Source organism: Plecotus auritus, assembly GCF_963455305.1.
Source record: "Plecotus auritus genome assembly, chromosome: 6".
NCBI lineage: Eukaryota > Metazoa > Chordata > Mammalia > Chiroptera > Vespertilionidae > Plecotus > Plecotus auritus.
In genome coordinates this window covers 114,395,808-114,417,306 of record NC_137773.1, presented here as the reverse complement: position 1 = coordinate 114,417,306, position 21,499 = coordinate 114,395,808, and the positions used below count along the sequence as shown (strand labels likewise).

The 21,499-nt window shown below is 54.8% G+C and overlaps 1 protein-coding gene across 10 annotated transcripts in view; it reads right to left on the bottom strand.

Moving 5' to 3' along the window:
* Window positions 1-221: 221 nt before the first annotated feature.
* CAMK2D (calcium/calmodulin dependent protein kinase II delta) overlaps window positions 222-21,499 on the bottom strand; it is a 159,637-nt gene continuing 138,359 nt past the window's right edge. For 6 of the 10 annotated variants that reach the window (XM_080674068.1, XM_080674070.1, XM_080674072.1 and 3 more), the window contains 5 exons: window positions 17,848-17,896; window positions 12,288-12,363; window positions 8,453-8,547; window positions 6,638-6,866; window positions 222-1,583 (listed from right to left, as the gene is read on the bottom strand). In XM_080674068.1, coding sequence (XP_080530194.1) covers window positions 1,580-1,583; window positions 6,638-6,866; window positions 8,453-8,547; window positions 12,288-12,363; window positions 17,848-17,896 — 453 coding nt within the window. In that variant the 3' untranslated portion in view covers window positions 222-1,579. Of the gene's footprint in view, window positions 1,584-6,637; window positions 6,867-8,452; window positions 8,548-12,287; window positions 12,364-17,847; window positions 17,897-20,423; window positions 20,466-21,499 lie in introns of all 10 variants that reach the window. The other 4 variants (XM_080674065.1, XM_080674067.1, XM_080674069.1 and 1 more) reach the window with 1 other exon arrangement.

Below are 21,499 nucleotides of genomic sequence, written 5' to 3'. Positions count from 1 at the left end.
GGTGTGCCCCTCAGTAACCTGCTGGAAGTGGTGCAGCTGCCGCACCGAGGGTTCGGGTCAGGCCTGGTTAAAAGGGAGCCACGGCCCTGAGCGGGGCGGGGTGAACCCTCTGCTCCTAGCACCTTGTGCTCAGGACAAATTCACGCTGCCTGCCCCGCGCGGTGGGAACACAGTACCATGGCGCAAGAGCCCATTCCTAAGAAGGGAGTCGGACACGCCGCCAGCAGAAATCACAGATTTATTAACTCTTAAATATATCAGCCGCCCTCACCGTCACGGCGAGTCAAGTGCAGGGCCTGTGGCAGCTGCGGTGCTTCCCAACAGCACGGAGTGCCACACGTGCTGAGTGTAGCCCACGTGCTCCTGTAAGCACACATGTCCATGTGCAGCCGCGTCACAGGAGGAAGGGAACACAAGGAGAAGGAGCTGCCACTTCACAGGCTCGATGCGTTCACTGTCGTTCACTTTGAATATATACACGGAGTAGGCGTGTGGTAGGGCCGGAGAGCGGTGCCTCCCGCACACCCAGGAGGACACGGCAGGAGTCTGGGCTTAGGAGGAGCGGCTGCTGGTTCTGCTCCTGCTGGGAGGGGTGTGGGCGGTGCAGGGAGCCACACGGGGGCATGCACGCAGGCAGCACAGACACTAGTACAGCGGGACAGCAGGGCGGTACCCACACCAGCCCTGCCCTTGCCCCGGGAGGGAGGCCTCCTCCTCACAAGAGTGTGACTGAGACCCTGAGAAGCGCAGTCACCCCCCCGCCCCCAAGTTCAAAGCGCTGTGAGGACGGAAACCTCTGGGCTCCAACGTCAGGGACGCGGTTGGGCGGCCCTGCCTGGGGCTTCCAGCCACAGACCTGGCCCGGGCCGCCTCCCGGTCCCCACTCCAAGCTAAATCACAACCCTTAACCCCTGACCACACCCTGTGGGCCCTGAAGGTGGTGAAGCTGCAGGCGGGGCCTTGAGGCCTGGGCTCGATTTTCCTTTGTTTACACACATCCCACTTCTCACACACCAGACAGAAAAAGCTAAGAGGAGGATGGGAAAAAGTTAGAAATGGGGAAAATGAGAGAAACCAGAGCAGATCTGAGGGACAAAAAGGTCAGCCCAGCGGTCCCGGCAGGGTCTGCCACCTCCATGATCACACTCGGACCCACGTGGCCTTTCCGTTACATCCGACCCTCAGGAGGGGAGCGCAGGGACTCCGCCCACCCAATGGCACAGTGCCGCACCCTTGGGGCAGCTGCCACTTCACCGGGACCACACGTGGTCTTGCCCTTTTTGTTAAACAAGCAAAACAGAGGACAGCAAAGTTTAAAAATGTACATTTTGCGTGCATGCTGTCCTGGGGACAGCGGGGGCCGCTGCGTCTTGGCAGGAACAGACACGAGGAGCAGGCGGTCCTCGGGGACTGGATGGCGGCCTTCATGTGGTGCAGCTGTCCGTGCGGGGTACACATGGACAGCAGGGGGCGATGACAAAACGCGGCACAGGCACAGGCCACCTTCTCGTCTCACGCAGGCACCAGGGGCCAGGTCCCGTCCAGTGCCTGAGACACGAGGCCGACATGGCACGGGTGCTTAGCTGCCAGGAGGAAGGGGAGAAGTTAGACCACAGCCTCCAACTGCTGTGCGGTGAGCCGAGCTCCGTGAGCTGAACCCCGGGCTGAGGTGCTGTCTAGAGGGGCAGCCGGCCATCGCGAGATCAACACCGTGTTCCCAGAGACCACACTCATGGGAGTCCATCAGTCATCTGTCCGTTTGTCCACACGGTGCTGAGCTGCGAAGTGACGGGCCAGGCTTCAAGCACGTATTAGTCTACACACACAGGAAGCAGCAAGTGAGGAAGGAGCAGGCCACCTGGGGAAACAGACAGCGATGCAGTCCACCTCGGCTCCTGTTACACTCTTACACCCTGGGGGCCACGCCAACAGGGAGGCACACCTGAGCCCTTCCCGTCCGGGTTAAGAGAAGGATCAACAGCAGCAGCTGAGGCATGGATTTAATAGCAGCCGGCTCTCCAGTTCAGGGGGGGCTGAGGCGCGCCCACCCAGCAGGGCATGGGTGGAGCGAGCTCAGTCTCTTGGAGCCAGGAGGGCACGAAGGCCCCAGAGCGGGCGGGAGGCCTGTCTGCATGACTGAGTGACTCCCGCCTGAGGCCCCCGGCGCTAGAAGCCCAGGCAGCCAGGCCTGCAGGAGGCTGTGCTGCTACCGATGCCCAAAGACCGGCTCGCTTCCCACTGCGTGTCATGCGGAGAAAACCTCGGAGCAGCCACGCAGCTCTGGGCGCCCTGGTCCGGCCGAGGCAGGTGCTGCTCACAGTCACGGGGGAGGTGTGAGCCTGAGATGGCTGGCCACCGGGAAGCGCTTCCCGAGGGACAGGAGTGCTGGTGAGAGAGGCCACGCTCAGCCTCCTGGCCATGAGCACAGCGGCTCCCTGGGACACCAGGACTGGGAGCCTTGGCCTGCGCGACGCTGCCCCCTGCACGTGGACGGGCCATCTGTCCTGTCCCTCTTTGGGGTAAAAAACACCCAAAATGGGTTTTTCATGATTGTTACATTCCTCATGCACAGCATGGTCTTTAGAATGAATGTCCGCTTCTCGTTTCTCCCTGTGGACGCACTTTTGACAAGCCCAGCTCCAGCCCCATGCACCTGGCGAGGTCTGGACGGGGCCTGGCCACCTGTGGCTCCGAGCCAAGAGCTCTGGACGAGTCTCTGGGGTGAGGTGAATGTCCGCTGTGTGACCTTCACTCTCCACCTACTTCCTAGACATTAAGGGGTGAACCTGGCAAGAGAACTGGCTAAGATCAGGAGGGGCCACACCTGCACAGAGAGACACCCTCTCGCTTCTCATCAGCCCTGTTCCCACCAGTCCCTCCACTGCAGGGGGAGCTGCACCCCCTCCACCCACAGCCAGTGTCAAAGCATTGCATGGCCTCCTCCGTGTCCCCGAGCTCCGCCCACTGCCTTTTTGCGGACGACATGATGCTGTACAGAGAAAACCGTAAAGACTCCACAAAAAACTAGAAAAAATAAACACAGTCAAGTTGCAGGATACAAAATCAATGTGCAAAACCCATTGCCTTCCTATACACTAATAACAAAACTTCAGAAAAAGAAATGAAACAAAAACAAATCAAAACAATTTCTTTTGCAATTGCAACCAAAAGAATACCTAGGAATAAACTTAATAAAGAACATGAAAGACTTATATAGCGAAAATTACAAAGCATTATTAAAAGAGATTGAAAAAGACACAACACAATGGAAAAATATTCTGTGCTCAAGGGATGAAAGAATCAACTAGGTAAAATGGCCATATTACCCAAAGCAATATGCAGATTTAGTGCATTACCCATCAAAATCCCAATGTCATTTTTTAAAGAAATAGAACAAGAAATCATCAGATTTGTATGGAACCACAAAAGACTCTGAACAGCCAAAGCAACCCTGAGAACAAAAGAAAGGAGCTGGAGGTATCAGCTACCTGACTTCAAATTATACTACAGAGCTGCATAATCAAAACAGCACGGTATTGGCTGAGAAACAGACACATAGACCAATGGAACAGAATAGCTAACCCCAGTATAAAACCATAGGTATATGGGCAGATAATTTTCAACAAAGCAGCCAGAAACACAATGGAGTAAAGATGGTCTCTTCAATAAATGGTGCTGGGAAAACTGGAAAGCCACATGCTAACAAATGAAACTGGATTGCAATTTGTCCCCATGTACAAAAGTTAATTCAAGCCCGGCTAGTCTGGCTCAGGTTGACCCATGAACCAGGAAGTCATGCCTGGTTCAACCCCCAGTCAGGGCACATGCCAGAGTTGCAGGCTCATTCCCTGGTGGGGGGTGTGTGTGAGGCAGCCGATCAATGATTCTCTCTCATCATTGTGGTTTCTATCTCTCTCTCCCTCTCCCTTCTTTTCTCTGAAATAAGTAAAAACATTAAAAAATTAATTCAAAATGGATCAAAGACCTAAGTATAAAACCCGAAACAATAAGTTACACAGACGAAAATATAGGTACCAAATGTATGGACCTTGATTGTAGAGAACATTTTATGAACTTGACCCCAAAGGCCAGGGAAGTAAAGGCAAAAACAAATGAATGGGACTATATCAACCTAAAAAGCTGCACAGAAGAAGTAACTGACGACAAAACAAAGAGGCAGCCAACCAGATGGGAGATGATATTTGCAAACAGTAGTTCCCACAAAGGTTTGATCAAAATATGAAGAACGCATAAAACTCAACACCAAACAAACTACCCAGTCAAAAAGTGGGCAGAGGACCTGAAAACACACCACCCCCAAGAAGACATATGAATATCCAATCCTAATATATAAAAACCCAGGATCCGTAACATAACGACCGAAGGCTCCACCGACCGGAAGTCAGTCCTGTAGTCAGTGCTGGGTTGCTGTGGCGACCCAGCACTGACTGTAGAGGGGGCTGCGGATCAGGCCCGGAGAGAGGCCCGGGGAGAGAAGCAGGGTCTGATCTGTAGCCTCAGTGGCAGCTGTTGATCAGCCCTTGCCTCTCTCTTTCTCTCTGGGCCTCCACAGGGGCTGCTGATCAGCCCTGCCTCTCTGATCAGGCCTGGAGATAGGCCCGGAGACACTGACGGGCATAGAAACCAACCAATCAGAACCAAATCTGGGTGAACTGTGAGGAGCCAATGGCTGCCTAGGAGGCGGAGCTTTCAATGCTGACTGGCATAGAAACTGACCAATCAGAACCAAATCTGGGTGAACTGCAAAGGCAGAACCTAAGGTGGGGGCTGAGGAGGGGTTTTAAGGGCAATAGCTGTTCGGTGTAAGGTGTAAGAAAGTGGTTCAATTTTTTAATGACCGGTTTGGCAGCATAATGCATATGGCTGGCTATTAGTCCAGATATAGGGATTATGTATTTTTGTCTGCCAAGAGCATCTCCTCCTGCTGAAAAAGGCTGCCCCTCCCCACCCCCATTTAAGCAATCCTATATAATCTAGCTATACTAATAAAAGGGTAATATGCTAATTAGACTGGGTCGACTGGACATCTTCCAGACGTCTGACTTCCTTCTGGACAAAGCCATGGTGGTGGGGGCCGAGGCAGAGAGGGCAGTTGGGGGTGAGATCAGGCCGGCAGGGAAGGGCCATTGGGGGCGAGATCAGGTCGGCAGGGGAGGGCAGTTAGGGGCGAGATCAGGCCGGCAGGGGAGGTCAGTTGGGGGTGAGATCAGGCAGGCAGAGGCAGTTGGGGGCGAGATCAGGCTGCAGAGGAGAGTAGTTGGAGGTGAGATCAGGCCGGCAGGGGAGGGCAGTTAGGGGCGATCAGGCAGGCAGGCAGAGGCAGTTAGGGGCGATCAGGCAGGCAGGCAGAGAGGTTAGGGGCGATCAGGCAGGCAGGCAGGCAGAGAGGTTAGGGGCAATCAGGCAGGCAGGCAGAGGCAGTTAGGGGCGATCAGGCAGGCAGGCAGGTGAGCGGTTAGGAGCCAGCGGTCCCAGATTGCAAGAGGGATGTCCGACTGCCGGTTTCGGCCTGTGGGATCGGGCCTAAACCGGCAGTTGGATATCCCCCAAGGGGTCCCCAATGGGAGAGGGTGCAGGCTGGGCTGGGGGAACCCCTCCCCTCCTGTGCACGAATTTTGTGCACCAGGCCACTAGTATATAAAAAGATATTCAACCTCATTGGCAATTAGAGAAACGCAAATCAAAACTACAATGAGATACCACCTCACACCTGTTAGAGTGGCCATTATCAACAAGACAAGCAATGACAAGTGTTGGAGAGGTTGTGGAGAAAAGGGAACCCTCACTCCCTGCTGGTGGGAATGTAGACGGTACAGCCACTATGGAAAGCAGTCTAGCGATTCCTCAGAAAATTAAGAATAGAGCTACCATACCACCCAGCAATCCCTCTCTGGGTATATACCCAAAAAAACTCGAAATCATGTATCACAAAGGTATATGCCCCCGTGTTCCTTGCAGCATTACTCACGTGGCCAAGACATGGAAACAACCAAAGTGTCCCGCGATAGAGGACTGGGTAAAGAAGAGGCTGGGGAGAAGGGGCCCTAATATGAGGTGACAGGAGAAATGTGACTCTGGGTGGTGAGCGCACAGTGCAATGCACCGATCTTGTCACACAGAAACCCACACCTGAAACCTGTATGTTCATGTTGAATGTCACCCCAATCAACTTAATAAAAAAAAAAAGATAATAAAGTAAGAAGTGAGTGAGTGATATCTGTGACCAGCTGGTGGGTGGCTGGTGGGCTGAGGCACCTGAGGGTACACTGACACTTTAGAAAGCCCCAAATATTCCCCCACTGCCCGTTTGTCAGTGCAGTCAGACAGGCCGTCCTCTCACACGGACCCTGATTGGTGCTGACAGCCCAGCCTGAGAGGCGCCCTAGTTCCCACCTGGCCCTACAGGGAGACGCTGCAGCCGGTCAGCCCACACCGGACACATGGGTCCGCCTCCAGAGAACTGGAGACTGTCTTCGGGTTACGCCCATTCCCACGTGTGACGTCGACTCCCACGTGTTATGCCCACTCCCATGTGTGATGCCCTCTAGGAGCAGTGGCTGAGTGACAGCCTGGCGGCCGGGACACTTACTTGGTGGGCACCGCAGGGGACACTTACTTGGTGGGCACCGTGGGGGACCCCGAGCGATGGAAGTGCACATTCTGCCACTTCCCATCCCGGCGGTGCCACACGCGCGTCTCCTCTGACTGCATGGTCCTGGGCCTCCCGCCGCCATCCGTGTACTGGGTGAGCCGGATGTAGGCGATGCAGGCCGCGTCCTCGCCCAGCAGGTGCACGTGCGGGTTCAGGAGGATTGTGTGGACGGGCTTGCTGCTTTTGGAGAGAGCTGCAGAGGAGAGGAAAGAGCACTCAGTTCCCACGTAAAGACACCAAACCAGGACCTTCAGCGGGATCAGCAAGCGAAAGCCACTCATTCCTCCGATTCAGCGGATGCTTCATAGAGAGAAGCAGGGCCAGTACTATTCCTCTTGACCCCCGTCAGGTAGTGCTGCCGGGAAACATGGGTCGGTGGGGAGAACGGAGACGTGTCTGTGACGGGAAGTGGTCACAGACAAAGACACAGGCAGGGCAGGCTCCGTCTTTGCCGTGACGGGACCCAGGGCCTTGTGTGTCCTGGTGGTGCCGTGTGTGGGGCAGGGAGCTGTGGAACAGGCATGGAGGCCGCTGTCTCTGACGAAGAGGCCTGTCCCCCATCCTGAGGCCCTTCGCTCAGCACGCCCACCCATGCCAGGCCAGCTGCCCACCCAGTGAGAAGCCCAGGCCTGAGCTGGCGGTGCAGCCCGCCGGCTGCAGCCTCGGTGCTGACAAGAGGACTAAGGGGTGGAGGTCCATTCAGAGGGCGCAGGTCCTCGTAGGCCCCCGGCAGCTTGAGCCATCTGACTCTTGGGCAAACCTGCTCCCGCACTCGGAGGGGATGCGTGAGCTAGCGCCAGGCCAGCGGTGCCACCATGGAGGTTGGTGGGCATGGAGGGCACTGTGCGGAGCGTGCTGGTCAGGCAGGTGTCGCCGGGCCAGCCCCCGCTCCCTCCCCTGGAGCTGGGGCAGAGGTGAGGCTACCTCGGAAGCTTGGCGAAGACAGTGACCACACAATCATTTTGTCTGCTCGCAAATGTGTTCCCTCCACAGCACTGAAAGCCACCGGGGCTGAGGCCCCTGCGGACGGGCCTGTCCTCCTCACTCACAGCTCCACACAGAGCCTGCCCACGTCCAGGGAGGCGGGGAGGGCACGAGCTCTTCTGCAGGCGTTTCTTCGTTACTTGCTCTGAAACGTGGTCTCCTCGGAGACCATAAAACCTTCACCTGAATGCGGGCCTGCGGCCTCATGGTCACTTGCCTTCGCTCTGACGGGAGCACCGGGTGGGCTGGGCCGCTCTCGGACTGTTGGCTTCTTTGCTTTTTCATATGAACAATGTTTTATGAAAACTTGAAATAATGCATTTTTGGGGAACTCACTTTGCTGCCTATATCACACCTTTACTGGGGCTTGTATGGGTGTATTAAATCAGCATTATACAAAACCTGGTATTTTTCAAAACACACTAACACTTTTAACCCTGTCTATTTTTTAATGTTTTTATTGATTTTGAGAGAGGGGGAGAGAGAGAGAGGGGAAGGGAGAAGGAGAGAGAAACATTGATGAGAGAGAAACATCAATATCCACTGGCTGCCTCCACACTGGGGATTGAGCCTGGAACTCGAGCATGTGCCCTGACCAGGAGTCAAACCATGACTTCTTGGTACATGGGATGACTCTCAATCTGCTGAGCCACACCAGCCGGGCAACCCTGTCAATTTTTTCAATTTGAAATATTGAAAATACTCATTGCATAAAAGAGCCAAAGAATCTGTAAATTGGGGAGAAATTCCACGAGCAGCTGGAAAAGGCATGCCATGGATGTAGGATGACTGTACCATTTTCAAAGTAGAACCGATGGAAGTCCATCCCTTCCACCAAGTTGCCCAGAGCTTCTGGCTCAAAAGCAGTGAGGCCCGGGTCACAGATTTTTCTGTAAGAAAAAAACAATGAAAATAATCAACGAAAGAATTCCTGTATCTTGTTGTTTCACACATATCCATTCTGGTCCACCCAAGTCCATGACGAAGAGTCTAAAAGACACAACTATAACCCCTGCCCAGGCCTTGCCTGGGTAGGTGGGGGAGGGAGAAGGGGAGAGGGAGGGGTAGACCCCATGTGACGGGCAGGCTGGCACCCCAGGTCCAGCAGGCAACAGCTTTTACAAGTTCCTATTGTGTTAGCGTCAGGTGCATTCCCGAGGCCTCCCCAGTTGCTCTAGCTCTCTCTAAGTTTATTGTGTTTAAATGCTGTCCAAGCCCACTCTGGCTCTGAAAGGAACCACGTTTGGGCTACTTTTTATACCTCCATCGCGACACACTTCTATGTTCTGATCGCCGTGAAAGCAGTTGTCATATCCCACACTTCCTGGCAATGTTCACAAGCTTAGTCATCTTCTGCTTAAAGTTTATTTAACTTTCAACATGAAGTTAATGAGCGGTTCAAATGCACACACAGTTTTCTTTTTAATCCTAGAAATCCGATTCAACAAAGCGCTGCACCATTTTAAATATGTCTTCAGAGAAAGCCAATGGGTTTTCTTTTAACACCTAATTATGTGGCAGATATTCTCCGAAACAAGCAATTATAACACAACAATGAACCTGAAAGAGTAGTAAGAAGAGTCTCAATAACCAGGTCACTTGTACACAAGATGGAAAGACTTAGGAGAGGAAGGAGTTGGAGCTGGGCTTTTATGTCTGGGCAGTTTTCTTGGAGTGTGTGTGTTGGGGGGCAGGCGGTGAGCACCCAGCACAGGGCTATGAAACGCAGTGAGTCTGGGGACGATGATGGTCTGACAGGAGCATCACTGGGTGTGCAGAAGTCCCCAGGGGCACACGGGGAGGCAGTTCCCGGATCAGAGTGGGCATCCTAGGGAGTGACATAAACTCTGGGCGTGAAGAATTAGTGGACGTTCACACGGGAGACGGAAGCCGCCACGGGAGGGTTCTGGACTAAGTCGTGTTCTGCTGGGTCGGCACCCAGATTTCATAGGGCAAGTCCCCAGTGGAGAGGGAGGACGTTTTCACTGCCCAACAGAAATACAAGTTTCACGAGGCAAACTCACTATGGTTCTGAAAGCTCCGTTCGTAGGACGCGGGACTGAGTGTAAGAACAGCCATGGACGTAGTTTTAAAATGAAACATCACAGTGGTTGCTCTGCGGTCAGAAAGCCTGGAAGGGGCATGGGAGGGGGTTTGGGCTTTGCCTGAGACTCCAGTGGGCTGGTGTTGTCAAGCTCAACGCCAAACACATACAGCCTCTTTCTAAGGAGCCATGGGAAGCACAGTGTTCCCATGGTAACCACAGGCTTGTGCAGGGCTAGGGCTCCTCCAGAGATGATGTGGCTGTCAGCACCGGGGAACCAAGCTTTTCCTCTCCCACCGGCATGGACTCACTGAGATCACTCGCTATAACAACTCCTCAGCCAGCCATTAAGACTCAATCCATCCGAAAACCTGTTCATCTGTTCTCTCATGCACGTATATACATATGTGTCCCTCCTGTAACCACTTTGCGTTAAAACACGGCTCACGAAGCTGCACATGGCCTGTGGGTGTGTGCTCTGGACAGGGTCTCGGGCAGGCGGCTCGCGAGAGAGGGCATGGGGCTGTCCCTGGGCCTGCCGCGCAGTCAGGCCAACTATAGACAAGGGCACCAGGACCTGAGGGGATTCCAAGGAAGCGCATCGCTTAAAACACCCTTTAAACGGAGAACCAGGGAGCCCTGTTTGCCACTTCTGCCTGGCTATGCCCCAAGAGAGCATACTTCTCCTGTTCCACAGTGGACATGCGTGCACACAGAGCCTGAGCAGGAAGCGGCTCTGTCTGGAGGGTCACCTGGTGTGACAGTCCTACCAGCAGAAGAGAGCGGGCAGGTGTCCGACCAAGCACTGTTTATCCCACGTCTCCCCGTCCCTTCTTCCAAGGTCACTCTGAGGTCACATGCCGGAGCTGATGCCGCAAACTCATATGCGCATGCCTGCACTAGCACACACATGTAATCTGGGGAACAGTCTAAACAAACACACATGTGCATGTCTGCACTAGCACACATGTAACCTGGGGAGTGGTCCATGCAAACACATATGTGCGTTGTCTGCATTGCCACATATGTAACCTGGAGAGCAATCCACGCAAACACATATGTGCGTGTCTACACTAGCACACATAAGTAACCTGGGGAGCAGTCCACACAAACATACGTGCGTGTCTGCACTAGCACACATGTAACCTGGAGAGCAATCCACACAAACACATATGTACATGTCTGCACTAGCACACATGTAACCTGGGGAGCAGTGCTGGCCTTGATTCAGACTCACGCTGTCACTCTCGTCTGTCTACACGTGCCGCCCATTGTAGCCGATGATGAAGGAAATAACTTCTCATCACATCAAATGTGGGAAGAAGTGGGAATCCCCAATTTGTTCTCCCAAAAGCAACATAGTTTTCCTTTTTAAAAACAATCTTGTGTTTTCTCTCCATTATGCTGATGTCGCTGGAATTGTCTGGAAACACACTCACATCCCTCTTGACTTTCAGTGACTGCGTGCGCTGTAAGCGCCACCATCTTTCTGCCATGTCTGCAGCGTCCAGATGCACCACGGACCCTCTTGGCGCCCATAACGTTGGACACAGAGGGTGTTTCCAACATTGCTTCAATACACATCTTGGTTCGTGGTCTTGTCCATGTTTCAGATTCAAAGCCCAGGGCCATGTGACATGTTCGTCGGTAGAATCCTAGGCCTGAAGTGATGGGACTTCCTAACCCTTTCCTCCAACCCACACGCACGCCACGGCCAATGCGCTTCAGCCAATGGCTGCTCTCACTCTCAGCACCGCCAGGGAGCTTCTGACTCGCTATGCCCTCCTGTTGCTGCCTGCCTCAGTTTCCTGTTCAGACAGCCGGGCCATTCATCTCCTCATGGCGGCCACTCCCTCTGCTTTACCAAGGCCGTCCCAACCACAGTCAGACCCTCTCTCCTGCGAGGAACCAGCTGGGGCAGAGGGATCAGCTGGGGCAGAGGGACCAGCTGGGGCAGAGGGACCAGCTGGGGCGGAGGGAGCTGAGACCAATTTTCACCTCACAGTCAAGCGGGGCTGCTGAAGGTGGAGGCTGCCTGATATCACCGACACCCCTCTCCTCACGCCCCTCTGCCCTGCACCCCTCGGTCCCATGCCCCTCTCCCTGCACCCCTCTCCCTGCGCCCCTCTGCCCCGCGCCCTCTCCCTGCACCCCTCTCCCCGCGCCCCTCAGCCCTGTATCCCTCTTCCTGCACCCCTCGGTCCCACGCCCCTCTCCCTGCACCCCTCTCCCTGCGCCCCTCTGCCCCGCGCCCCTCTCCCTGCACCCCTCTCCCCCGCGCCCCTGTGGAACTGCAAGGACATTTTGAACACCCTTGTCCTCTCTCTGTGCTTCCTGCCCTGTTTTGCCTGTAGGGGTGGAGCTTACTGCTTCCGCCCCCCCACAGAGAAACCCCCATTCCTCTCAGAAGTCCTCCTCTCCTGAAATCCTGACACACCTACTGATTCTTGGGCACGGAAGTCCTTTACCCCTTGAAATACTAGGAAGGCTGCTGCTGACACGGGAGCCTGTGTTACATGCACATGAACCCGGCTCTGAGGACGCACTCCCACAGACTGCCCCGGCCACGCAGCTCCCCGCACTCACGTGTACGCCTCGAAGTCCCCGTTGTTGATGGCCTCGATCAGCTGCTCTGTGACCTTGATGATTTCCTGCTTCCGAGCTAAAGGCAAAGGGACAAGTTGGTGAGAACGAGGACCAAGCACCCCTCTCCCACCCCCACGACAAGGCCTTTCCTCCCTCAGGTGCCGTATTGGACAAAGCCTCCGGCAGCCTGCTGTCTCCCCTCCACCCTGCTCAGCAGCGGCCACCGACCTGGCTCCTCCCCACCAGTGGGGCCTTCTCGGCCTCTCAGGACCACAGGTCAGGGCTGCGCTGCTCAGGGCCCCCATGACCCAGGGCGCATCCCCAGGAGGCCACGCCCTGCTGCTTGCTGCACAGCGCCCGAAGGCCTGGGCTCTGTTCTTATTTTTTATTAAAATAAACGTAGTTTAGTACCATGGTTTATTTCAATTTTTAGGCTTAAAAATGCTTTTATTTCAGAGAGAGGAAGGGAAAGAGAGGGACAGAGAGAAATATCAATGATGAGAAACATTGATTGGCTGCCCCCTGCATGCCCCACACTGGGGATGGAGCCCACAACCCGGGCATGTGCCCTGACCGGGGATCGAACCATGACCTCCTGGTTCATAGGTCAATGCTCAGCCCAAGCCACAGCGCTACGACCCGCGTTTAACCTGAGGAACTGCGCTCCCGCTCTGCTCCTGCACGAGGAAGCCACCAGAGCCGCCGTGCACTGAGGGGCCTTCAGGGAACTGACCACAGGGCTCAAGGCTGGGGCCGCTGCTCAGATGGTCGTCAGTGGGCGTCCACGCCGACCCACGCAGGACTTGCTGCCCCAGCCCATGCCTGCACGTTAACAGCTGGCTTGGCTCGAATCCCACCTGGGAGACTCTTTCCTGCTCACACCGCCGCAGGTCCTGTCTGAGGCCGCATGTGCGCTCACTCACATCGCAGCCGGTGCCTCCCGGGACCCTTCTCTGTCCCACGTGACCCGTGCATAGTGACCCTCTGTGGCTGAGTCGGCTCTGGCCCTGACTGTACCCTAAAGGCCGCCGCTCTCTGTTGCCCTGAAACCCTGGACCTCACCGTCTTCACGGCTACAGAACCTTTGCTGGAGCAGGGGCCCCACCCCCTCAAGGCCCCAAGGCCAGGGTCCTCCTCCACGTGGACTCCACCCTTGGGGTCTCCCAGGCTCCATTCCACCCACCTTGTGTCCTGGTTGACACCCCTCACGTCCCTCTCCTGAGCCCTGCAGCTCCCCCTCCCCCATCCTCATAGTCCTCTGGTGACAGACAAGGCCGAGCTGTCCCACACTGACCCCAGCAGCCGCAGGGGAGCAGAAGTCAGCCCACTGCAGCCTCCCTTGGACCCTGGCGGGAGCAGTCACCTCCATGAGATCCTTTGTGATTATCCAGAGGAACCAGCCACCAGGCTCTAGCGCCTCCTGCTCACATCCGACTCTGCAGATGTCACCCACACCATCCAGGGTCAGCACAGCTCTCCTTCCTGCAGACTCTGCACGTCCCAGCACCTCCTTGCTCATCCCCACCCCCCATTTTCCATGGACCCTGGGAGTTCTCCCACAGTAGCTCACAGCTGTCTCTCCAGACCACATGGGAATGTGCCAGCACAGCAGGCCCAGGACGGACCGGCTCCCACCGCCCTGCTGCTGGCGGTCAAGGTGGCGCCCAGGACTGTCCTCTCTGGCCAGCACATGGCGATAAGCCCTTTCATTAGGACGTCGTTGGCCTCCAAGGTCCTGGTTTAACAACAGGTGTTCACAGGTCTGACTGGGACTGGCCCATTTCCTACCTCCCACCCCAGGAAGGAGCACTTGTCCACGTCTGCGCATGAGCAAACAGCCGGCAGAGACCCCCGTCTGTGAACACGGGTACCTCTGAGGACATCACATGCCAGCACACAGTGATGCCATCCCATCTGTGGTCTGGGGATGGCCGGGCCACCCTAGGAGTCACCCGCGGCTGTCGCAGCCTCAGGTCAGCAGGACCACCACGTGCGAGGCCACAGGGTCTCTGCCGCCGGAGGCCCAGTGAGCAGCCGAGGCCCAGCGAGCAGCCAGCACAGGTGCAGTGAGATAAACCATGTGGTGAGTCAGTCCTTTTCCAGGGAGTGGAGGGCAGAGAAAGGACCGGGTGTCACGAGGCTGCAGCGGACTCTGGAGCCACCCGTCTGTGGAGTGAGCTCCTTGCTAGTGCACCTGATGCAGGAGCCAGCTGGTCTGCAATGAACTCGGCCAGGAAGTAAGCCAGCCTCACGCCTGCAGGTGGACTCTCATCCAACGTTAGCAGGTGTCTCACACTGAACACGTGAGCTCTGCCTGAAGGTGTGCCTATTCAGTGGGCAAGCCGCACAGGGCGTTGCCCGCCTGTCTGAGGTGCATCATCGTAGCTAGCAGTTCTGTTTATTCGCTGTCTGCCCACATGGAGCTCTGTTTAAGGCAGCCTCTCCATCTCAGAGCCTGGGTGGGAGCTGCGAGGCGTGGGGCGCCAGAGGCTGGGCCAGGGCAGAGCTTTACGTGGCTTGAGGTGCCTGCCGCTCAGTAGCTCATCAGCTCCTCTCCAGCCCCTGGTGCCCAGCTCAGTATTTTGAAATCGTAAACTTAAATGAAGCACCTAAAATGCCTCTGACCTTGCCAAGCGCGGACTGACACTTAATGACTGGGTCAGGACTGTGACTAATCACTACACAATTCCCAGGAGCAGGTGCCTGTGGCTTCACCGTCTTCCAGGCCACCGTCAGCAAAAGCAAGTACAAATCAGGGCCGTTCTCACGCTTTGGTGCTTTAACAGGAGCCCAGCCTCGCGGGGAGTTCCCACCAACTAGTGGCTGCTTCTTAGTGGCCTGACTCCTCACAAGTCGACCTGTTAGTTAACATGCAGTGTCATTGCCATTATTTTGGCCCCTGGAGGTGGTTTAATAACTGTAACATTCTACTTAACTATAAGGCCTGGAAACCACCACCTTTCTACTCGAGATGCTTTCAGGAAATACCCACAAGTCACCTGCTCAGTGAGCCCTCAAGATAAAAAAGTTAAGTTACTGAAGCCACTTTTTACTTTGCTTGACCAGAGGCTGGGGCAGACTGTCCAGGGGCTGGGCCGGGGCAGGTGGGTCAGGAGGCCTCAGGCCCGTCCTGGGGCTTTGCAGCCACTGCAGACCCAGGGCAGCAATGTCACCTGACCTGGCCTACTCCCGGTGTCTCCCTGACCACTGCCCGTGCACACGCTCCATCCAGGCAGGTGACGTGGCCTGGCCTACTCCCGGTGTCACCCTGACCACTGCCTATGCACACGCTCCGGGCAGGTGATGTAGGAGAGATCGACGGCAGAAATCTCACTTTAGAAATGGAGGGAAGAGATGGCGGTACCTTGGAGCAGACTCCTGCAAGGACGGGTGGGAGCTGTGTATTTTGAAGGAAAAGCAGGAGGATTTGCTGATAGACTGGCTGTAGGTGGAGGCGAAGCTGAGGAGACATGTTGTTCGATGGGGACAGGAGTGTTGAAGACACGAGGCCGTACCCCGTCCTGTTAGACTCACTCGTCTGTGAGGCGCGGGAACACGGATGCAGGAGAGCAGAGACCTGACACTGGGGGCAGTGCAGCTGGACAGACGCCGTGCACAGCACAGACAGGACAGGAGGGGAGGGAACGGAGGCACGTGTCTTGGAGGTGTCAGCATGAACTGGCATTCGGGATGTAAACTACAACCTAAGCAACATGGCATTGTTTTACAGTGAGTTTTTATATTTGTTTTTAAAGAAAACACAACTGAAGTCCGAGAGTGGTCAAACCTCAGCACAGTGTTTATATCTCCTGCTCTGCTCTGAAGGTCACATAGCCACCAGAGGCACCTGCCCTCGAGGACCAGCCACAGGCCAGGGCGCCACCACGCAGTCAGCCTGTTGTACCAAACATGATGTGACTGTCTGTCACGAGGGCAAACCCTGCTCCACAGCCCCGGCCAGGGGAGCTGCCCCCATAACCATCGGAGCAAGGAGAGGAGCCACCTCCTCCACCATCCAGGGCAGACCTTCATTCACGCGCTGCAGGAACTGTCCTGACAGGTGGCACTCCTGGGGAGGGGCCCCCCAGGTGAGCCTCACAGCCTCTACCGGCTGCTCCACACCCAGCACACAGTAGTCTTCTCTACAAATGGAGTGCACCCCAGTATTTCACACAGTGCTGTCTTGTTAGGAATTCCACGTCCTGAGTGCCATGGAAACCTTGTAGAATGGCTCACAGAGGACTGTTTCAATGGACGTGTACATTACTCCTTGTTTTAGAATTATCTGGACACCAGAAACCAAGAAGGTCATTCTCAGCACTGTCTTGTCTCTTCCAGACTTGCTCACGGGCAGGAAGCGTGGCTGCTCTCTGCATGGCGCAGCTGCAGGCCCCAGAGGACATGGGCTGCACGGGATGGACAATGGAGATACTGCTGCTCTGGATGCCAACGGTGAAATCTCTCACTTCTAGGGGCCCCTCTGCTGAGCGCCTTGCCTCAGCCACGCCCCTCTGCTTCCTGCGACACCTTGAGTCTCCAGGACACGGGTCTGGCAGTGAGACCTGTAACCTGGAGAGTGGGCTGACAAGGCACAGGGCTGAGACTTACTTTTACTCCTCTCACCTCAACTGCTCCTGCGCAAATCCAAGGGCTACAGCGGGAGCCTGTCCGCGGGGAAGGCCGCTGCCCTGATGCCTCAGCGATGCCACCTCTGGCATCCCAGCCCCTGGTTCACCATCAGGAAAGCGACCTCTCCGGGAAGGTTAACCAAGTGATGCCCACTCCCCTGGGTTTACACTCTTCCTGTCACACTTCTGCTCGAAAACATCCCTACTGTTACCACGGTGCCTGGGACCCGCTTGCAGACACTGGCCTGTGGAAACTGCAGTTACGTAGACTGAATTACAAAACGAGAACACAAATGCAAACCAGGTTACCCAGGGGAACGCTCTAAGACAGCCACGGACCAGAAAGCAGGCGTGGCAGTGGCTGATTCTGGGGGTGCACACACGTGACATTGTGCATAGGTGTGGTGAAGACACCTGCTCAGCTAAGGGGCCTGGGCAGCTGCCCCTGCAGAGTCAAGACTATGTCGGGAAGGACAGGAAGCCCAGCATGAGAAGGCCACCAGACGCAAATCCCACCGACGCCCACTCAACACCACGACGTCATCGTCAGACCCCTCCTTGCCTCGAAATGGTTTCCTGGGAGGTTTCCTGAGTGCACGCAATACATGCACATTGTGTGTTTCCTTCTGACCGGTCCATTCACAACTTGGTATGACGTTTCTAAACTGTCACTACTAGTTTAACATCACCACAATGTGCTAAAGATCCCACCTGTTGTCTATAGTGTAAAAACACAGAAAAGAATATAGCGTGGGAAAACCTGACAAAATCTGTACATATAATCAAAATTCTAATAGAATACTAATACAGAGGAGATTATTTTTGTGTCTTCGGATAGGGCCCGTTCCTAACAGCATTGGTTATTTGAAACGAACATGTTTTCTGACACACATGGAGCTCGGAGTTGGGCGCCCACTCCTGCTTCCTCATACCTTTCACATCTTCATCCTCGATCGTCGTATTGGAACTCTCTGTGGACTCCTGCGGAGAGGAAAACACACACGTTGCAAACAATGAACAGCCTGGCTTATTTTCTTCCTAGGAAACGGGCGAGTGATGCTCACATCATGCAAACCCCTCAGCAGGCTTGTGCATATCTGACATGCAAATGGACAGACACACCCTATGGCGTTAACAGAAATGAAATGCCAAATGCTGCAAACACTGGGGAAGGGCGCACCTGCGGCCTCACCTCGGAGCAGGACGAGCGGCGCACACAGCCTAAGGCTGTACCTTTCAGGACTGAGGACGGGTCTGGGGCACAGTGCCCCCAGGTGTGCTCTTTCTATGTATCTGTGAGAAACTGGCTCTATTAGCCTAACGAGCCGGAACCTACAACAGAACAATTTGTATTCTCCATCTAGTATCATGAAGCAGCCCTTCTCCGGCTAGGGTGGCCCATAAGCACAGCCGCACAACCTGTCTGTCTGTGGTCTCACCCCTGCAGAGAGCAAGCCTCTCCGGGCCCCATGAGGGGAGGAGGCACTGAGATGCGGACGTGCTTCCAGGAGCGTCCGCGCGGGCAGCACCGTGGATGACAGCGAGTCACTGACTCTCAGGACAGTTAGGTTCTCTCACCTCTGAGGCAGCACTGGCTGTCATGACAATGAAAGACAAGAGCTGCTCTGTGAGCCCCCAGTGCAGCTGAGCTGGGGAGCATACCCGAGGGGCCCATGCCTGCCCGAGGCCACTCCTCACAGTGTCTGATACACTTTCTGTCAAGGCAGTTCCAGCAAAGAAACTTACATTCCTAAGACACAACTTTCTACTTCCAATGACCGAAGGCCAGAAACAAAACAACTGGACACAAACTTCCACTCAGCAGCTGTGTGCTCAGGGACAAAGAACGGCTTTTGCAAACACCAGCCAGCATCCCTTTGGAGATTCAATATTCAAAAAAGTGGTCAATTTATACAATGATCACAGCGAGTATGTAAACCAAAGGGACAGACCAATCAGCTGTGCAGGGTCTCCGTCCACCCAGAGCCAGGGTCCGCCTGGCCTGGAGCACCCTTCAGCTCACGAGGAGGTGCAGGCACCTACCCACAGACATCCACAGAGCCAGGCAGCCATGCAGCAGCCCCACCCGCAGAGCCACCGAGTGGCTCTGGCTGTGCGCCTGGCTGACGACCCTGCAAACCTCGGGCTCACGTGGGACACTCCTCAGTAGCTCCAGGTGTTAGGGACCGAGGGCAGCGATTTCCCACCCACGCACCGCAAAGATGTTGAAAACATACAACGCCTGACTGTTCAGTCAGGGGCACTGACTGCTTTCCCCTTAGACTATGAAACAGAAAATGACAACAGCCAGCACAACAGCCGGTGGTGTGAGTGAATCCAAACATAGTGTGCGCAGATTTAGTAACCAGCATAGGTGCCAAGAGATGGAAAAGGTGGGAAATCGCTGCCTTACCAGGGGTCCTCAAACTTTTTAAACAGGGGGCAGTTCACTGTCCCTCAGGCAGTTGGAGGGCCAGACTATAGTTTAAAAAAAAAACTATGAACAAATTCCTATGCGCACTGCGGGCCCAGGACGAGTCGGCTGCTAAGCAGGACAGGCAGCGGCACCCGGTGGGCCAGATAAATGTCCTCAGCAGGCCACATGTGGCCCGCGGGCCGTAGTTTGAGGACCCCTGCCTTAGACCATTTTAAGTGTCATGACTACAAATATACCTCATAACAGAGAATGAAGCACCTTATGGTATTTACTCTAATGATTTTAATATTGACCCACTCGATGTTAAACCAGAGACAGTGTGTTCTGACTCCAATGTTGCTGCTAACAGTGAGCAGACAGACCAGGCCTCGCCTGTGAAAGTGAGAGGAAGCGTTGCTCCCTCTGCAGAAACACAGCCGTGCGTGAGGATGCTAGCTGGTCCCAGTGCATGCTCAGAAAGTCTCCTTCCCCAGGCGTGCACATAGCCCGCCACGCAGCGAGGACGCTGTGCGGACGGACACGCACAGGCTCCTCTCAGCACAACCAGTCACACGTCTGCTGCTGACATGCATGTATTTCTACAAAAACATGTTTCCCAAGTGAACTCCCTTATTCTCTGCAAATTCATGCCAAACAACAAAAACACCACCAACCGGGAATTCAAAGAAAAACCACTATAACAACAGAATAAATGAACTCAAAGCAATATTAAACCTGAACCCAAGCTCTGAAGACAGAGGAATGACACAGCAAGAAATTCTAACTTCCATGCAGACACATGTCAGTGCAATGAGACAGGCGGGGGTGGCAGAAAGAGTGACGGACTCGCGGAGGACACAGTCGTCTGGACAGAAGGACGCTGCTGACCAACTTTTAGTGACTAATGGCACCCGCGTCTCTCAGAGTGTCATTCTTTGCCTGTTCTGAGAGAGGGTGAAGCATTCGGTCCGTCAGGCCACAGGAAGTGTGGTGGGAGCGGGCGGGCTACCCCCATTCTGGCAGCTAAGTCGCTTTGTGCGGGATGAGGTGTGTGATGGGAGCAAGAGGCTGCCCTGCCCTCTCTCTGCGTACCTTGTTTCCATCAGGGCTGTGGATCACAGTGGTTTGGGGTTCCTGAGTGAGAGCAAAATGGAGAGAGAGCAGTTCGCATGGTAAGTATACTCTGGCGGTGCAGGAGAGCACTGAGCCAGCCCGCAGAACCCCGGGGCAGCGGAAGCGATGGAGCTACCTCAGGGCTGCGGAGGCAGGGCTGAATGGAAGGCCTCCAGGGTCTGGGCCCTGCCTGGCAGCAGCGTGCAAAGGCCTGACTCATTGGCACACAGACGGGCTCTGACGCGGGAGACCTCAGAGGCGGCCACTGTTCCAGCTCGCACCAGGCCCTCTCTGGCACGAGGCCTGCCCACGTCTGCCCCACGCTGGCCAAGGGCGCCGGCCGCCAGGACTCTGAGGACGTACTATTTTCTCTGAAGATACTTTTGAGCTGCAGTGTTTTCAGGATTGATTATGGTGCTGACACTATAATTAATACACAAATACATACCCTTGGAAAGTCTCCATTGGACTACACTTAAAGAAGTACTATCGTAAAGAACGTTTTTCAAATGTCCATGAAAAATTCTAAGGGACACTAAAAAGGTTTATTTAAAGGGTTCTTTCTAGAACCAACCATAAAATCACAGTAATTTGAGACACAAGGCTGTTGAGTCCTGTGTTAATTCATTAACACATTTACTTTTCTGTTTTATGGACTACATATAACATGTGCACAGAAGGCGTGCTTCAATGTAAATCCAGCTTTCTCCATAAGGGAAGTATTATTTTTACTTTCCCTCTTTCAAAATGGTATTGTTTTTCCTATTGCTTCCAACCAGAAAAGGGGAGACACGTTCTCAAGTGGAGACTATGAACGGCACCTGGTCAGCGGGAGTCCCTGCCGTGCACGCCCTCCCAGCCTGGCTGCAGGGAGCCTCAGAGCCCCTGTGGCCGCCCTCTCCCTGTGGGACCTTTGTGTGCACTGAGGTCAGGGAGGGAAGCCGCCATCTCCACATGTCAGTCCTTTAAATGTACTAGTAAGTGGAGTACTTTTGGATTCATTTAAAATAGCACAGAGGACAGTAAAAAATCAGGAACATTTCTGAAAATCATCA